The 20,207-nt window shown below is 31.4% G+C and overlaps 1 protein-coding gene across 1 annotated transcript in view; it reads right to left on the bottom strand.

The window, feature by feature from the left end:
• Positions 1 to 20,207, bottom strand: part of LOC107449121 (uncharacterized) — a 51,453-nt gene that overhangs the window by 25,755 nt on the left and 5,491 nt on the right. Inside the window, exons 3-10 of the mRNA XM_043055288.2 lie at positions 17,631 to 17,737; positions 15,715 to 16,016; positions 14,432 to 14,547; positions 12,889 to 13,144; positions 10,036 to 10,226; positions 8,817 to 9,007; positions 2,724 to 2,941; positions 2,335 to 2,462 (exon numbers count right to left, since the gene is read on the bottom strand). Coding sequence (XP_042911222.2) covers positions 2,335 to 2,462; positions 2,724 to 2,941; positions 8,817 to 9,007; positions 10,036 to 10,226; positions 12,889 to 13,144; positions 14,432 to 14,547; positions 15,715 to 16,016; positions 17,631 to 17,737 — 1,509 coding nt within the window. The remainder of the gene's footprint in view (positions 1 to 2,334; positions 2,463 to 2,723; positions 2,942 to 8,816; positions 9,008 to 10,035; positions 10,227 to 12,888; positions 13,145 to 14,431; positions 14,548 to 15,714; positions 16,017 to 17,630; positions 17,738 to 20,207) is intronic.

The raw sequence follows: 20,207 nt of genomic DNA, 5'->3' as shown, positions 1-20,207 counted from the left end.
AGAATTCTCAACGAACTGAAACCATTCAAAAAACATCAATTCTATAGTTTTACATCGTACAGTGAAGAAAAAAATCGTTATAAAACACTTATTACCTTATTAATAATATACTAATGTTGGGAAAGACAATTAGACAATGCCAACCTTCATCTATCAAAAGGTACCTCAAGATTAAATCAAGTTAGCATATCTTATATACTAGTGAATTGATGCTTAATAGTCGTAGTGGCAGTTACGCCACAATACTCCCCCACCAAAATTTTATCAGGGACAGAATTCGATGAACGAATACCACTAGTTGCTGTATTTGTGAAAGACCGGGAGAGCTGGATTAAGGTCACCGGGTTTTGAACTTTAGTCATGAGAGCTGTATTAAGATCATGGTTGTGTGTGTGTGATTACTCATGTGTTGCTGGTAGCAGTCGAGAGTGCAGAATCCCGTTGTATATTAATGAGACCGAGTAGCAACAGATCTAGATGGACTATGACGCAGTCACAAATAACAAGTCATCTGTTCAATGTGGACCATCCACCGAAGTAATCGTGATCATATCACGTCCGTAGGTCACCATTGTGGGGAAAGATTATTAGACAATGCCAGCTTTCATCTTTCAGAAGGTACCTCTAGATTAAATCAAGTTAACATGTCTTATATACTAGTGAATTGATGTTTAATAATCGCAGTGGTAGTTACGCCACACTATCTTTGAAATTTAAATTTAAATGATAATTTGAAAATTAAGCTTGTCTCGCTACTCAAAATAAATACCGAAACAAACGTATGCACGGTGCACTGTTTGCACTCTGAATAAATAGTAATAAACAAGTCAAAAGAAGATAAATAAGCACTTTTCGCAAATTTTGGTAAATTCGCGCATTTTCAACGGAATTACTTAATATTATAAATACAATATGATGCAGATTTCGGCTCAGAAATTATGTTTATTTCTTCTCATGAAAACAGAATTATCTTATTGAAAATATCATCTGATTCAATAAGATGTAGTTAGAAGCTGAAAACCATTTAACCGGGAAAGTAAGGAGCTCGAGATTTGTTTTTTGTTTACATTTGTATTGAACACACCATTCACATGCAGCAAGACTTGCCGGCATTCCCAAAGATAAGTTGGCAGAAGAGTGATTCCAAAATGCATTGAAAGTGATGGTCTGGGGTGTGATTTCACAAAAAGCAAAGCTTCCACATCTTTTTATTGATCCTGGTGTTAAAATCAACGCTGAGAACTACATAGAACAAGTATTGAAAAAGCATTTGATTGATTAGGAGGGAATCATATCATATTTAACAAGATACAGCACCAGCCCACAAATCAAAAAAGGTCCTGATATGATGTCGAAGTAATTTGTCTGATTCCATCACAGAAGAGTGACCTGTCCCTTCACCAGACTTAAATCCACCTGATTATTTTATGTTGGGGCATAGGCTCACAGAGATTCAAAGTTAAGCATCATGTAAAGCCCTTATTTTAAGTACTTTATCCTTTTGCCAATGACAACTTTTCTACTGGGGATAAGCCCTTCGGTGTAGGCGCCCCGTAAAATTATTGCAGTTCCAGTTCCAGATTCAAAGTGCCAAAGGATTAATCATCAAAAAGAAGGTTTGAGAAAGATTTGAGGTTAAGTTTTTGAAGAAGCAGTGCCTGTCAGCTGTAATGAGTGTTTCAATCGCTTACGTAAAGTTATGAATGAAAATGGGGAAAACTGCGAGCTTTCATGTACTAAATAAGTCGATTGCTGCATAGAAATGTAAAAATTATAAGAAAAATATTTTGGAATATTTTTCTTTTTTATTACTCAGACTTCAGGGGTACTTATTATGATACACTTTGTAATTGAACTTCTTAATCGCATAACCTAAGCTTTGGGTGAGAAAATCTTTTGAGCCGCATGCTTAATATGATGAATTTTGGTAATCACCATCATTAGTATACTCATATTTTTAGATCCCTTCGCAAAAATTAAGCAAGGAAAGAGTGCACTTTAAGATATAATATTCAAGAAGGGAAGAAACACAAAGTTATCGAAATCGGTCGGAAGAAGTTTGAGGGACAAAGAATCACTACACCAGTTTGATTAACCTGTAGTTGTTTCGAATGATAGCCTTTACGACTCTTCTCCGTTTCGCCGAAAAACCCCATTCCAGAATTTTTTCAACAATGATTCATTAGACATTGACAACGTTTTTGTTTCTTCCTCCTTGAAATATTTACGACACAAATTATGTATACTTGTGTGATTTCATTTTCCACAAGTTTCTAAATATATATATTAAGGAAGGTTCCTTGCGAAACACCACGAGTAAATAAAGTGACATACTTCGAGTTGCCTCGCTGATATCAAATGGTAAATCTGGTGGCCTTCCCATAAACGCGTCACTAGCAAATGCTTCTTTTATACTTTTGAAGTCAGTCAACACAGCAACATTTCGACTTCCAAGGCGAATTCTGTAAAAAGAGTTAGAATTTAGATTTAAAAAAAAAGTATAAATTAGCTTGGCTTAAGGCGTATTCAAAAGTAAAAGTTCATTCATATTATTCCATTAATTTTTCAAAACACAGCTCCCTAGAGGGTGAGTGTAAAGTTGACGTTTTTTGAAATCTTTTGAAATAAAAAATGCTTTGTAAACCGTCCCTTCGTGTGTCTCTGTTTATGTTTCACATATACCACATAATTTAAAAATAAATAAGAAATTAGGTATAACTTACCTGTATATAGGTCCATAAGTTTCAGCTAATTGTTGAAGCTTTAAGTAAGGTTTTCTAGTCATAAAAGGAAAGTATCCTACAATTGGTAATCCTATAGGTCCTGGCAACGATTTTCTGTTTTGTCTAAAGTTCGACAGCAAAATTGAACAGAGAATTACTACCACCGCTACATATACTAAGGTCATTGTATCCATTTTAGCAAACTGGAGGGTTTGTGTTTAATATGTTTAAGAAGTAGCCGACTTTTAAAATGTGCACAAATTGAAAATCTTNGAAAAGCTTCTTTCCCCTGAAGCCACAGTGACTGGCAATGTAAGTAGGATTCTTAATGCTATGCTGAGGTTTGGTGCGAATTTAAGTGTAGCGATAAACTTGAGAACTTCAACGGGGGTTTCCTTTTTTGTTAATAATGACGAAACAATGCTTATTTCATCGGCTTGTTCCAGGGCGTTAAGATCGCTTGAATTTCCATCAGTTAAAACTACTTCCAAATATTTGCAATGAGCCAGTAGCTCATTTCTGGGCATGTCTTTTAGACCAAAAATATTATACGAAAAGCTGAAATAATTACTGTGAGTATTCAGCAAATTATATCTGGTTTCCAAGGCATTTATTGCTTGATCTATAGTGTGAAAAAAAATCTATTTTATATTTTTGTTTGAGGTCTTGAACGGGTTCATCCGGGCCCTCATACAAAAACGTGCTTTGGTGCCTTTAGTTTCGTGGGGTGCCTGTCATTTTTAAAGGCACATTAGTTATGTGCCTCTTACGCGAGAAAATAAAGGGTACATTTAGCTTGTACCTTTTATATAAGAGGTACTGTTTTTAGAGTGTACTCCCTACATTATATTTTTATATTTGTAATATATAACTACCCAATTTTTTTTAATACGAAGGACAAACTAAAACAAACAAAATGAAAAATACTCTGCCAATTTATGGGCATCTAAGCTCACACGATTAACACCAAATTCCCCCTTCATTGTAGGTACCTCCATTGGCCAAAAAAAAAATTTATACCACGCAAGACATTTTTTGATGTAAACTCTAATTTTTGAAATCGCCCCCCCCTTCTGCGCCACTGGCTTAAAAAAATAAAATGCATTTTATTCAATTCCAGACTCAATTACCCTTCATTTGATACCACACAAGTCATGTTTTGATCTAAACTCTAATTTTTGAAATCTACCCCCATCCTTTTTTTGGGCTCATGTCTGATGGATTTTATTCGTTTTTAAAAATGAGAACAAAAATTAAAACACTTACCTTCTCAGAAGCCAAACGCACTGGACAATTTGCACAAGCACTTTTTTAAAGCTTTTTTGCACTAACAATTTAAACAAACTATTTTATTTCGTGCCAGCCGAAGTCTAGTGGCAAATAATGCATTGTTTTAAGTCTACTTCCTTTCTATATGCAGTTAAAAAGGGCTGTTAGATTTTGTTTCTCTTGGTTTCAAAATTGTTGTTTCCTGTACAGTCGTGTTGCCACGGACCGAAAAACTTGTCAATTCTTTAAAGTCTGTGGTTGAGTGGTTTTGTCATGTTGAATTGAATTCAAGTAGATTTTGTCTTAATGTTTAAATATATTATTTTATTTGAATTATGTGCTTAGAAATAAAAAATGATAAATTCCACCTGCCGCCTCTCAATCTTGTCAACTATCATTTTGGCGCACCTAGATCATTGAGCTCCGGGCGGCCGCCCGGATCGCCCTACCCTGGGGCCGACCCTGCTAACATTTTTTGAGCTTTTTTTGAAATAAAAAATGCTTTGTAAATCGTTTTATCGTGAGTCTTTTTTTTATGTTTCACATATACCGCATAGTTAAAAAAATAGGTATAACTAACCTGTATATAGGTCCATAAGTTTCAGCTAATTGTTGAAGCTTTATGTAAGGTTTTTTAGTCATAAAAGGAAAGTATCCTACAATTGGTAATCCTATAGGTCCTGGCAACGATTTTCTGTTTTGTCTAAAGTTCGACAGCAAAATTGAACAGAGAATTACTACCACCGCTACATATACTAAGGTCATTGTATCCATTTTAGCAAACTGGAGGGTTTGTGTTTAATATGTTTAAGAAGTAGCCGACTTTTAAAATGTGCACAAATTGAAAATCTTTTATCTTGGAATCTTTTATCAAATCCGATAAAGGAAAAAAAATATAAAGACAATTGAAAATGTTTACGCCATATTTGAATAGATATGAATTACAATGAAAAGAAACGTAGACAATTTTTACGTGATATGACTATCATTGTTGACTATCGAATGAAAAAAAATTCTATTATATATATATAAGTTCAAAATGAAGAATAAAACAAAGAAAAATTATAGACATATGAAAAAATGCTGGGTGGGAAATAATAAGTAAAAAAAATAACAAACAACATTTTATTTAAAAAAAAAAAAAAAAAAAAAAAAAAAAAAAAAAAAAAAAAAAAAAANTGCAAAAGATATGATGCAATAATATGATGGCGCGTTTTTTCAATCTGCGGCGTAAAAATATATCGGAAGCAGTAACCCGGAAGTCTGGAAAGAGCAATTTTACCACTAGCGCCGCCACCCTTAGCTTTACACGATCACCCATCCATATATATATATATATATATATATTTAGTGATGGACATCTGCGTTCCAAAATAATTGAGGAAGGAAATAAAATTTCTCTGGTATTTTCGTTGTGAGTCAATCAACGTATTTTATATAACTACGTATTTTATATAATTAATACGTTAAAGTAGCGTTCCCGATATTTCTCTGTTACTGAACCCTAAATAATCAACATTCTTCTTGCGGAACCCTGACTTCATAAATCAAGTTTCTTCAAGTAATTGTAAACTCTATAACGTATGAAAGAATATTTTTTAAAATATATAATTAGAGGATCGTTTTATCAATTCATCGTTTTATCAATAATAATCTTAAACTGACGTTTCACGTCCGACCATTAAATTTGCAGTCCATGAATTTGTTTTGTTGTACTTACAAAAGCTGAAAATAAATAAAGTAAGCAGAATTATGGTTCACTTAGAAATGAAAACTCAAAATAACGGCTTAATACATTGAAAATAATTATATTAGGGAAACATTTCTTTATCAAAAAATAAATTCAGTTATTCTATTTTGATTTGAAAATTGCGTTTGGAAATACTAATGTAGTATTTTATAAATGCTTATTTTATGTTATAAGAAAAATTGTTATTAGGTTATTATTGCAATATATTGTTATTAGAAATATATTTTGTTTTAAAAATTGCTATTTCTATTGAATTGCCATTTCACTAGAAATAATTTCGTAAAGGCAACGAAAAAATTAAATAAGTAAAGAATTATAGGCTGGATCTAAATTCATTACTGGTTATAGAAACACTAGCTTCGGAACCACTTCAACTCTTTCACGGAACCCTAGGGTTCAGTGGAACACCATTTGGAAAACGCCTCTTTAAGAGTAGAATAAAGTGGCATGAGTATGAATGCAAGAATTCAAACAGTATTTTTTTAATAAAAATGCTGAATAGTGAAAGAGCAATTATATGTCATATTTATTATTTAAAATAGCCATTTTTTCTTAATTTCTGTAATTGCTATTTTTTAAATAATTTTTTGTGCATTCTTAATTTTGTTTTCATATTTCTTTGAATCCAAAGTAAAATTGTTATTTCTGTCTTGCTTTTTTACTCAACTTAGTGTCACATTTTAGTCAAGCAATTAAGAATAGATCACGTGCTTGTGACGCTCAGGGAATTTTAAGCCATCAAATTATTTTATTTATATTATATAGCAGGCAGTTGTATGCCTAGGAAGTAACTACGTTTAATGTTCGAAACAAATTAATTTGTAATTAATAATAATAATTCGAAGTGATAATTTAATTTGCATAATAATAAATTTATGTTATAATTTCGTAGAGTAAAGTTGCTAGATATTTCGCGTAAAAGGGTTCCTTTTTCCTCTATCGGCATTGCTCTTGTAGTGATGTCTAGTTTAAAAGTTTAATTTCGTTTAAATAATTTATACATCAATTTCTTAAATTCTAAAATTGAATTTAATCTTTCTCTTTCTTCAGCCTTTATGTAGCGTTATGAGACACTTAAAAGTCTCGGTTTCGGTTGAGGATGAACCACTTGATTTCGATTGAATAAATATTAAATGTTTGCGTTGTTCCGTTCCGTTTTGGATATAATAAATTGGAATCAGCGTATTATTTGTTAAATATTTGAAGATTCATGTTTTAATATTTCTGAGATAAATAAGTAATTGATGAATAAATAATTCCTGGCTATGAACTAAAAGATTTTGCATTAGTATAATTGTATAATATTTTATATTAAAGATAAATTTCGAAATAAAACCTATATCAAAAGCAAATAGTGAAATTTTTGAACTCTCAAGTATTTTAATTGAAATTGAAGTATATATAATATATGTCTGGTTTATCTGAGATTGAAAATATAATAGAAATTTAATTATAAAGTATTTCGAAATCGTTAAATTTATTATATTTTTGTTCTAAGTTTTGGGTGTTCGATTTTAATGCTTTGGGTGCAAAAAATTATCTTTAATTAAAATTTATTCAAATTACGTTACCGACAAAACCAATTGTTTTCATTTTCCGTGTAAATTATTGTTTTCTTCATGATTACCAGTTCCGGAGTTTTTAGACTTAAGGCCTGCTTATACGGTCCAAGTTCTTAAACCAAGATTAATTGAAATTGATGGAAGCTTGTTTTGCTTGGAGCTTGGATTGAGTAAACGATCATCCAAATTCTTGGTCTAAGCCCTTGAATGACAGTAAAGCATGTTCTACTTTTAATCCAAGTTTTTCCTTCTTTAACCAATCAGCTACTAAAGTTTCATGACGTCAACGTGAGTGTACTTGATCATTTCATTTCGTTGTCCGTTCTAATGTGTGTTTAATCTAAATAAATTAGTCTGTTAGGATTCATTTGTGTTGTTAGGATTTTATTGTATTTTGTAACTTTGCCTTCGTGTAAATATGAGTTTTATGACCATGAATATGAACATTGTGACGTGTTCTAGTACTTTCAGCAACAAGGAAATTGACCATCTTTTTGCTCTTTGAGCGCTTCTTTTTCTATTGCTAACACTAACACAGTTTTCACTACGCTTACTTCCAGAGCAATAAAGCAACTATTGAGACTTTCTCGTACCCAACAAATGACAGTATCGATAAATAAGTATAGAGCATTCCACTCTCGGCTATTGTTGCCTTTTTAGTTTCGTTTCTCACTTTTATTTTCCTTTGTCCGTATGAAAAATAACTTCCATTGGCAACTTTATGTTAGTTTAAACTTTTGTTTTTTCTTATTCACGTCTGGCAAGTCTTGAGAACGGGCATCTATTTTTGAGTGCTTGAAACATGTAGATTTTTGTTTCCATCTGCATATTTTTGAGGTCAATGAAGTTTTTTATTCAAATATTATCGTTGTTAAATAGCAAGTAATTGTTGCCACAGCATGAGTAGCAGCAGTTCATATGTATAATGATGATTTTTAGAGTACTTTTTCTGTTTGCCACCATTCCCAAGCAATTTTCAGTTAAATTAGTTGGCGTATTTTAATTTTTTCTCCAAATATTTATTTACGATTTGATAACTTTTTTTTCTTTGCATATTCTGAGTGTGTGATGTCTATACCATATTTCATCACTCGTTTTTTTTAAAATTGGGATAGCAGTCAAATTTAAAAATATGACTGCTAACACTTACAAGTATGGCAATTAATCCCTACAAGTGTGGAAACCAATCTCTTCAAATGGGATAACTGTTATAAATACCACAACTAATCCTTACAAGGGAAACAGATAACTCATACAACTGCGAATTGAAGAAAATTGTTGAATTTTTAAAATTTTCTTTAAATAAAAAGTTTACTAATTCCATTCCCTCCAAATGCGAATAAATGACAGTTTTAGACTTTTGTACCATGTTTAAAACTAAACAGTTTATACAAAACTAAAATTTAACTAAAAAAAGCGAGTGCAGTATTCACCCTAAACTCTGTGATTAAAATTATCATTTGTTACCCTCTATGTTTCAAACAAAAATAAAGTTACAATAAACAGTTTTCAATAGTTTCTAAGTTTATTTCGACTTTCAAATACAATATCTTGTTTTTTTGGTTGTAAACCGATTCCTAAAACGGCTTCCAAATCAGCTTTATTACCGGAGGGTATGGATACTTTAAACTTTTGTAAGGTAGCTGCGACATAGAGGAAGACTTCAATTTCAGCTAGAGGTTTTCCAGGGCATTGTCTTTTGCCTGAAAGAGTAAAGTGAAATATTATTTAGAATCATCAGTAGAACTTAAGAATCTAGAACTCTAAGAAAACTGATAATTTTTTTTTGGTTCACGATTCTTAAAAGTTTTATCTTGTATCTCAGAGGAAGCTAGTAACAGGATCAATTGCATGCTCAAAGTGTTAAGATGGAACAATAGACTTATTCTAATAACTGTTTTAAAACCAATTTTTGGGAGCTGTTTTATACATTATTTTTTGCAGGTGTTGAGCAGTCAAACTATATCGGATGTGCTGTTCATTCTGTTCAGTTTTATTGGCGTTTAATTTTGATCATGGAGGGGAAAAAAATGGACTGTGTAAACAAAGCCCTTGACTTTGCTGAGGACTTTAACTCCATTTTGCGTTATATTGAGAAGTTAAATCATAAATCTTTTTTTGGTCAGTCAATAAAAGGTTTAAGAGATGCAATTTGGGAGCAATTTGGAGCAATTTGATGCTATAACAATGATTGGAATATGGTCTCATTCTGATTACAGCTTCAAAATAAATTTTTAGGTGCTGTTCTAGTTTTTGTTTTATTATTTATTTTATTATAAATTACTTTTTTTTTCTACTGATGAACAGCGAAACCATATGGGATGTACAGCTATATATGCTCAGTTTTATAGGCTTGTAACTTTGAAATTTTGACTAAATTTTGAAAAATAAACAAGTAAAATGAACTCTTGCCTGTATACAGGACTTAAACTCACTTTTGCGTTTAAAGGGAGAAAGGAAACCTTAAATCCTTTTGTGGTCAGCCATGACCAAAGGAAGGACTCAAAGACATGATTCGGAGAAATTTGATGCTATAAATATGATTGAATAATAGAATTTTTCTGAATACAGCTTCAAAATAAATTTTTAGGTGTTCCAGTATATTTTTTATACTGACGTTGAGTTGAGCCATCAAACCAAATTTGTATGTGGCTCTTTATGTTCGGTTTCATACATTTTCAATTTTGAGATTTTCTAAAATTTAACATTTTCGGTCATTTCGTTTGCATACCTATTGAAAAAGGAATGAAGTATTCTGGTTTTATAACTTTTGTTCTGTCTTCATTTAAGAACCTTTCCGGTTTGTACTCTTCAACATCGTTTCCCCAGAGAGATTTGTCATATGCTACGGCATGTAAATTGGCTAGCACATATGAGTTTTTAGGAATGAAGTAGCCATTAAGTTCTGTGTCCACTAGATTACTGAAAAAGAAGTAAAATCAATATTAACTTTAGAATCTCTTTACATATGATATAAAAAAAAATGTTTCAAAGTCATGTAGAGGATAGTCATTAACATTTATAGTAGACAACGCGTGGATTTGCTTCGTGATAACGATTCTTTAAATGAGGGATTTATTAATCACGTGAACAAGCAGGGGTCAAAAGATCTTAACATTTTCACATACGGGCATGTCAGTCTGCCACCCATGAAATGAATGAAATTTATAAAAGATCATACTTATTTTTTAATTACTATTAATGAAAACATATGAATTATAATTAAACTGACGATAAATAATTACTGTGATGTCATAATAGGCATTACATATTTCGCAGCTTTTAAAATCTCTTTAATTTCTTAAATTAATTTTTTTAATCACTCTTAATCGAATTATAATTAAATTGAACCAATTATTTAATTTTTATTACATTTTTATAAAAAGGTAATATAAATATTTTATTCTTTTCTTAACAATCAATGTAACGGTTAACTTTTTATTTCATTACAAATTTAAAACTCATTAATTCACTGTCGCAAATAAATCGAAAACCACAATATGTAACTCACTATTCTTAATTTTTTACTGCAAAAATGTTTCAGTTTACATGGTTGTACTAATTCTAGCAGTCTCTTTGGGCCAAATTATTTTCAAATTCAATATTGCTTACTATATTGCTGTTGGCTTTGTTTTTGGCTATTTTATCTTTCGATAAATCGCCATCCATGGACCTCTTCCATGCTTCTAACTGTCCGTTGGGTACATTTCACTTTACTTTTAATTTTGAATTCTTGGTATTCGGACTGGGGGCTTTCAGCCTCTCAGTCCCAGTCGCTGAATTTTTATCTCTGCAGAAATTATCGATGTTAAGAAAATGATTGTCTTAATTTTATAGGGACTTCTTTATTTATTCAATTATTTCTAAGTATGGCCATCTTCTCTAAGTAATAAATAAATGTCTCTCAAATGAATTTGTTTATTTTTCTGAGATAAATATCCCTTTTTTATGACAAATTAAGATGTATCTTACACGGCCAAAAATATGCTTAATACTACAATGGTGCCACCTCCACTATTCACTAATTACATTAACACCAATACTTTTAACTATAAATAAGAGGCAGAGAAGTATTAGGTATTATTTAAAAAAATATTAAGCAGAAATAAAAATTGATGGATTTGAGCATGAATAAGCATAGTTGCTGAAAATGAAGAGCATTATTTTTATTTTAAAGAAGTATTATTATCATATTTAAGTATTATAGGTGAGAGCACGGCTTAACATACCTACTTTCCTACTATTCATCAAAGTTTGAAGGTCATCATCTTATTTACGTTAAACCAGAGCTTGTCTTAGTGGAAAAGATGCATCGATATCGTTTCTACATTGATCTATTTAAGTATTTTAGGATTTCCATCAAAATTTTGTATACATAATCTGTAGTTTATTTTATTTCTGATTAAACATTTATATGCCCTGCTGGGTAGGCAAGTATAAAAAAGTATATGAACCAATCATGTCGCGCAATATAATTCTCGAGCTCCGTAAACAAGGTGTGTTGTCACTTAAGAAAAAAAGTTCATCTTATATACTTTTTGAAAATAATTTCAAATTGCGTTTTAATAATATTGCATTGAAAACATAAACTTTTCACCTAGCACAATATGCTAATTAGCTTGTAGTCTTAAGCGCTTGAGTCCAGAAAAGGCTATACGGCACCATGACCTTCGTTTAAATATCATATTTTTGGGGAGTAAATTATAGGCTCCTTGATTTAACAAACAGGCATTTTACATTGTATACTAAATTGAGACATAAAATTCAATTGACATACAATTCTGTGAATTAGCGTTTGATTCTATTATTACTAGGCTCTACAAATGTGGTAAAAGTATATGACTTTTTAAATGTTAGATTTTTTTAAAATAGGAATATGATTGGGTCATTATTAGATTCTATGTGTTCGTTTGAGATTCGGTTACTGATTGACTTTATACTTCGATTGACCTTATACTTCGATTTGTTAGACAGTTGATAGTTAGTCAGATTCTGCGTGGTCGAATAACACTCTGTATTTGAACTTTCCTGTAATTGTTAGAAATTAGAATAGTTTAAAGTGTAAGACTTTTTGAATATAAGTTTTTAAGAATTTGCGTATGGTTCTGTGATTGATAGATTCCATATATTCATTTCAGGCTCCGTGATTGATAGATTTTATGGTAGTATATACTTTGTCAGATTCTGAATGTTCTGAGTCACAGTTTGCGTTTGACGTTTTATTCCGTAATTGTTAGACTCGATAATTGTTTGAAGTGTGTGATTCAAATGTAAAGTTCTATGATTGGAGTATAATTCTGTGATTATTAGACTTTATGTGCTCACGTCAATTTCAATGATTGATAAAATATAGGAATATATTAGTTGGTAACTAGACTGATTCTGTGTTCTTGGGTAACATTCTGGAACTGTTTTATCTGTTTCTTGTTGGTTTATATTGCACAATAATTTTTATGTGTACTGTTTACAAACTATTCGTTTGACTTTTAGCTTAGTTTTAACCTAGAGCTTCATATTTTAATGAGTAAAGGCTTATAACAGGATAGTTAGAATAAAGAAGATTTCAATTATGAAAAATTCTTACGATCTTAAAACATTTAAAGCAATGATGCTTTTCCATCTCATGAGTTCTAAAATGGTTGCTTCAGTGTAGGGCATGTCAAATCTGTCCTGCCATGTTGGAAATCGGTCTGTGCCTAGAGCTTCATCAATTTCTGCTTGAACCTTTCTTTGAACCTCGGGGAAAGCTGCATACAATAGAATCATCCATTCTACGGTTATTCGCACAGTTTCGCTACCAGCGCCAAAGAATAGTCTTGATAAATCTTCTAAAACGTCCTCTGGGAAATTTTAAAAAAAATTAACTCTACTTTTTTTAAGCAATGCTACATCTGTAACAAACCGTAAAAATAGATAACTTTAAAGTGCTGATATTTTGATAAAAAAAATTCAGTATGATTGATAAAAAATAATCAAACAACTAGTTATTAAATTTGCTCATAAAGTCATTGTTTAAAGCAGAATTTTAATTTTTTTTAATATTTTTGAATGGTCTTAAAAAATGAATTTAAAAAATTGATCAAAAATAGAAAATTAGTTAACAATACTAAAAATAAGAAGCGGCAAATACAAATATTTTTCTCTGAACAGTACGCGATGCTTTTGTTGTTTTTGAAACTTTGCATAACTTAATGTATTTTTGTTGTTGTTCTTAATGTGCAGACAATCTATTTTCAGTTATTTTACCATTCTTCAAATATTAACTTTTCACAAAAGTTTTAAAATCTCTATTAAATCTCTATATAATTGCACATAGCAGATAAATAATAATTACAATAAAACAAGATAATAGTCTACATTCCAGTGGAAATTAATCACACAACTCAGTTTGATTTGCTATGTAATTTTGCTTTAACTAGACTAAATAATAGAACAAATAATGCATGGAAAATAATATTGAGATTTTTCACTTTCAAGCTCCTTTTTCGTCGAAGTTTGCGCAGAACTTTTGGACGCAAGTGTGTGGGATAATAAGTGGCTTGCAATTTAATTGCAAAACGGAGCTTGCGCAATCTTGTTAAGTGAATGGACGTGACAAACTGGATGGAGAGTAGTGCAAAATATATCTGCCATTTAACTACTTTATTTTATTTATTGTTACACATACATATGCAGGCTCGTATGCTTATTATAAAGAGGGCTAATAAGCTCTTGCCATGTGGATGAACATGTTGCACAAACTAAAAAAAGACATCACAAAGATATATCCGGTGATATTCAAATTCACAAGCTTCACGTTAAACAGTCTTGGTCGGATCGGCTAGATCAATTTTTGAAGCACCTTCGACTACTCATATTGTACAAGAGTTTTATACAATTGAAATTTTGGAATAGGGAGATGAAACCTATAAGTTGGAAATAGACAAGCCTAAAAGTTGGACGTACACAAGCATGTGAATAAATAAAACAAAATTGACGTTTGATGCGATGCATACAGTTTATTTTCAGAATGCAATCATTAATTATTTAAATATTCACGCTAGAAAAATGATAATGTAAAAAAGAAATGCGTTTTTTAAAAAAATGTGTATCTTTATTCAAGAGAAAGGAATAAAAAATGTTCTTACTGTGAAAGGTTGAATTGGCATCATTGGCTCTTTTTTGAATTTCAATCAAATATCCATCTATGAAATCACGAATATTAGCAGTATCTAAAGTTGCCTCATGTTCTTCACATTCCTCTCTGTAAAATTATGTATAAAAATAATTTTTTTTTATCATTCTGATTCAATTTTTTAGATTTATCAAATTTACTTAAAATAGAACTCCAGCTAATTATGTTTTTCAACTTTGGTGTTGTTTTTCAATTCGAGCTCTCACTAGGACTTACTAAGACTGTCTTACGGATTCTTTCTTATGTATTTGAATGATATCATCATTGAAGGGCGCGCATATGAAGAGAATTAATAGCATATCCGAGGAAATTAAGAATAGTTAATATTAAGTTTAACTAATCTAAATGTAAATTGTTCCACCGTGCAGTTAGTTATCGCGGACACATTATCTTTGCAGAATGTGTTACTACAGATCCCGAAAAGTTTTCTCTGTGCGAGAACTGATGTCGTCCAGAAGCTGTCCATTAACTGCGAAGTTTGTTTAGGCTTTTCACCGATTACAAAAAATTCTTAAAGGACTTCTCGACGATCGCTTACTTGAAAACCACTCCACAAGCTAACAGAGACCAATCAGAAATTCCTGTGGACAGAAGTTTGGGAAAAATCTATAAAATCTTTTGAATAATTGAAGTCCTTAATATCTTCGCCTCTCCTGCATATCCCCAGCTCATCAAATTGTTCATTTTATATATTTATGTCGGCAACGAAACTGTCTGAGCTGTTCTGTGCAAGGAAATCAGCGGTCAAGAATAGTCATCGCTTACTGGAGTAAATCTCTATCAAAACCGGGGCGAAATAATTGTACAATTCGGAAAGAACTATTCGCTATTGTTAAAGCTGTTGAACATTTCCATCCTTATCTATACAAAGACGATTCTTGCTCTGGACTGATTACGCTTCTTTAAACTGGCTTTTAAGTTTTAAGAATCCTGAAGGTTAGGTATGTCGGTGGATATGACTTCAGGAATATGATTCCGAGATTCGTCATTGCATAGTAATGCCGTCGCATTCAATTAATGTATGTTCTGCAATGGAAGCTGACGATATTGCTACAGAGCAGAGAAAAATATTCGCTGAAGCTCTTATGTTACACCAAGTTAAATGACATCGAAACAAGATCCACGGAGTGTTGATGCTTAAAGCCATACTTAAAGTTCGGGTCAAAGGAGGATATGAATGACTTCTTGAATGAATAATACGTATTGATGAGTGGATTTTTACTCAAAATTGCTTACCTCACGTATGCTTTAATATCACTCAAAGCTTTGGACAGTTTCTTTTTATTGCCGATATTGAAAAAGTTTAAGAGAGCAGCAAGCCACGGGAAAAATGTGAAAATCATGACAGATCCCACCAGACGTCCCACTTCATGTAAGAGTTTGTCTAATTTCTGCCTTTTAGGATCATTGTATTTGAGTCGCTTTCCAAATAATAATGACGCAATGTTGTTAGACATACTGGGAGTGAGAAAATCTTTTGTAGGAATCGGAGATCCATCTTTTTCTTCAATACGTTCAAATAATTCGAGTATTTCATCCTAAAAGACAAAAGTTTTACTATTACTGTAATAAATAAAGAAAAAAAAACGCTTCTGCTTTAAAGTTTGTGTCTGTAAAGTAAACTTGGTGGCCACTTTTCTATGACCACACGAGAATTTTATGCAAAGAGTTACTGCGTCAGAGTGCAGCCGATAGAGGTTGGTTGATTAGAGTTTATTGGCACAAGAGCCAGACAGGGCTATACTGCGCCAGCCACTAGGTTAAAAAATACTTTATTTTTGAAATAGAGAGTATAGTTCTATTTTTTGACAAACTTAAAAAGATTGTGATGTATAGGGTTACTGAGTAAGAATTTAAGATCAGGGAAAAAGCTGCCAAAGAGTTTGTTCCTCGAATGCTCAAATCGTTTGAAGTTGGTTAAAACATGCTTAATAGTTATGTCGACTCTACATAGAGAACAACTAGGTGCAGGATCAGCAGTCAGTAAATGTTTTTAATAGTAATCAGTTGGTTAAAACATGCTTAATAGTTATGTCGACTCTACATAGAGAACAACTAGGTGCAGGATCAGCAGTCAGTAAATGTTTTTAATAGAAATCAGCAGTCAGTAAATGTTTTTAGTGCAGTCAGTAAGCATTTTGTACCTAATTAACAGAGATAAAAACTTCTCACCCCTGCGCTCATTTAAATGCAATGAACTTCGATTAAATTAAACAAATATTTGACTGTCTTGAAATTCGTGTCGGATTTTGAAGAAAATTAAAACTCACCAAATTTAAATTTCGAAATACATTTAAATTGTGTATAAGCACCATTCAATTCCACAACCGAGGTCGATATTTACTAAATTATATATAAGTGAAATTCAGTTCCACCACCATGGTCTACCACCACCGTGTAAACACTATTCTGTTTCACAACCGTTTTCGCAAGGCTTGAAAATAACGTACTTTAAGGTTTTTCGGTGAAAAACTTGTTATTTCTTTTTCATCTTTTATCTCCACCAAAGCAGTTGCAGATTTTTTTCATTATGGGAATTTTGTAGAGATGGAAATCTGAGGACACAAGATTCTATAAATATAGTGAATGAGGTAGAATATTTCAACCAAGCTCAAATAACTTTTGTTGAGTTGACGAAGAAATACAGCAAGGTCATGCACAACGCCTTTTGAGTTCGCTGATTTAGGGCGTTTTTGGTTGATTACTGTCTTTAATTACTGTAATTGGGAGCAATACGTTTTTTAATCCGTCATTTATAATATGCATGCAAGTCAATTGTTCTAAATCATTCTAATATAAATATACTCTTTCATAAACAATCTAAATGAAATTGGCACGACCTTTCCGGAGATATCCAAAACATAAAAAAGAAACTATGTTAATATAATTGAAAGAAAAATAGAGAAACAATATTTTTTTCCTTTCACTTACATAGTGGTTCCAAACATGAATTGCACTTGCGTTTATATTTGGAACTAGAATATAACTGATTATTTACTAGAATATAACTGATTACTTGTCAAAGAGAAAATTTCCCAAAAGAGAATATTTTTTTACACTCCTTCATTTACAAAAATTTTTTTAGCTAGTAATAATAATTATTATTAAAGTTGTCAGAAATCTAAATTATATTATGTTTAATGCATACTAACTTTCATATGAGCTTCCATTTTAGTTTTACCGAAACCTAAATCACGAAGCATGTGCAAAGAAAATCTCCTTTGTTCTTTCCAAGGCATACCTAACATTGCTCCACTTTCTGTTTAAAAAACATAAACAAATTATTTACTACTCATGCATTACAAAATTTCTAAATATTTCAAGAAATATTTAAGCTGAATCATATATTAAGCACATAAAAATATTTCTTTGATTACAACAGCTAGTAAATTTGAACCCTTAAGAATGCAGTTGTATTAAGTTCAATTTATGATTTTTTTCACGTTTGATTATAGCTTTATAGAAAAAAAGTCAAGATTTAAATGTTACAGTTAGTGACATCAAAATAAATTTAAGTGATATTGAGGGAAAACCGTGCAAAATAAAACAGTTTGGGATCGCATTTGCGATGTCCCAAAGGTCTTTGTAATGTTTTATTTTCTTTCGTACTGAACGCAAATTGACAAAATCCATTTTATTGACAAAAAATGAGGGATTCAAAGTGTTGGCCGTAATTTCGTATTGTTTGAAGGAACCCAGTAAACTGTATAAATTATTCTGGTGATTAAAAATTCTAGTTACTAATTCAAAATTTTTCAGTTGCTGGGTATTTTCGTGCAACTTGTAAAATTGGCAGCGTATTTAAATCGCTTAAAATGACATTAACGCCTCAATATTTGCTGCGATTCTATCGAGAAGTAAACCAGACATCAACTCTGGCAGTTTTCCTGGAATGATTCAAACATTTTTTTGGCAATGGTAATTCGATTTGTTTACTAATGGTAATGATTTAGCAATGGTAAAAACAAAAAACTGCAACGGTGTCTTACTGATTTTATCATGATTACTCTTCAATCAAATATGACTCTAAATAAGATTAAATGATTTCACAGTATCTATAACTCAACCTAAAGTAACTGCAACCTTGATAGTGGCAGATAGCCGCTGATTCCAATTAAAGTGTTCCATTTTTTTACTTTGCTCATTGTACTTATATTTATTATTAAAATATTGTTTATGTTGTTATGTATTAATATTAAATTGAGAAGATTCTTTTTTCGTTTTTAAGAAGATACAAATAGCAACATTTGTTTATTTTTTTGGAAAAGAAACATTTTGTTGAATAAAACAATTATTTATACCTAAAATATTATTTTTTTACTCAAAAAACGGAATTGCAAAAGCAATAATATAAACAAATATCTTTTCGCCAACAGAGCCTCTGACCATCGGTGCCATACTTTAATAGAAACTGTTGAGTTCAGATCAAACTTTGACTGCAAAACTATTTTGTCAAACACGAAAGAAAAAAAAAGTTTAAATATTTCATCATAAGCTTTGCTTAAAGGTCTGAGTTTTTATTCGAGCTGAGATGGCCTTCAGGTAAGATTGTAAAGTTCTGGGCTCGATCCACAGTGGTGGCTTGAAGCAGTTCCATTTTTTGTGGCAACTTTTTACCCAAAATTTAGCATCCATTATTTTGTGAAACGATTAACCCACTGGCGGTTAAGGGAATTGTCAAAATTGGGAGACTGTTTCGCACTAATTCACTATTTCTTTATCTAATAACAAGAAAGAAAATCGGTCTTGCTATGCGGTAAAGATTGCAGGTTAAACTACGACTTTTTACGTGCAGAACAGTCAATGGGTAAAATCTTTTATCACGACGAACGACATAACTCGTCTTCCTGGAACAATTTATATGCTCTATTGTTTGCATTAATGAATATAGCTATTGATTGCAGCTGATAATTATTTTTAAAGTGAAATAAGCAAGTTTTAAAGGAATTTGCATTTTTATTTCAATTTTAGTGCTGCGGGGTAATTTTAAACAAAGATCGCAGTTGGCAGGACAAAAGCGCATCATTGCCGTTATGAAAGCGTTGTCACTTTTTTTAACAGTATAGTTTTATTCTTTAAGTTATTTGACTTTTACTTTATTTCACAGTGAAAGATCTTCAAAATGGCGACTTTCATAGGCAAATGCCAATACCCGCAAAATCACTCAGTGTATATCCTAAATATTTACTAAATATCCCAATTTCTCACTTACAACGGGGAATATCAACATTCACTAGCAAGCCGTGATGGCTTAGAGCAGGGGTTGCCAAACTTTTTTGATCATCGACCCCTGTATAATTTTTCGAAATCTCCATCGACCCCTACAAATGTAATTTTCTGTTAATTAAAATAAAACTCTATTAGATACTGTGTTTGTACATTTATTTTATGACTTTAAACTTTTATTAAAGTAATAGTACATTGTGTAACAATAGTTTTATGAAAAATATATTAATATTGAAATTTACAAAAATTGGTCAATTTTGTAATTTTCGTAAAAAAATACAAAGTGTGCTACAGTTTTGCCGCGGGCTGTACTAATCCATATTATTAAAGCTTACCTTCTTTTTTGTGCATTGATAATTAAAATTGATATCTAAACCAAACGAATGGTTTTATCGAAACAATAACTAATTATCCAAAACTATAAAAGTTTTAATAATGACACAGCAAATATTCAACACAGTTTGCAAAGATAGCTGAAACTGCGTATGATATTTGCATTTGTA

Source organism: Parasteatoda tepidariorum, chromosome 5 (assembly GCF_043381705.1).
Source record: "Parasteatoda tepidariorum isolate YZ-2023 chromosome 5, CAS_Ptep_4.0, whole genome shotgun sequence".
Taxonomy (NCBI): Eukaryota; Metazoa; Arthropoda; class Arachnida; order Araneae; family Theridiidae; genus Parasteatoda; species Parasteatoda tepidariorum.
The sequence above is the reverse complement of the archived record's forward strand: the minus strand, read 5'-3'. Positions and strand labels throughout refer to the sequence as shown.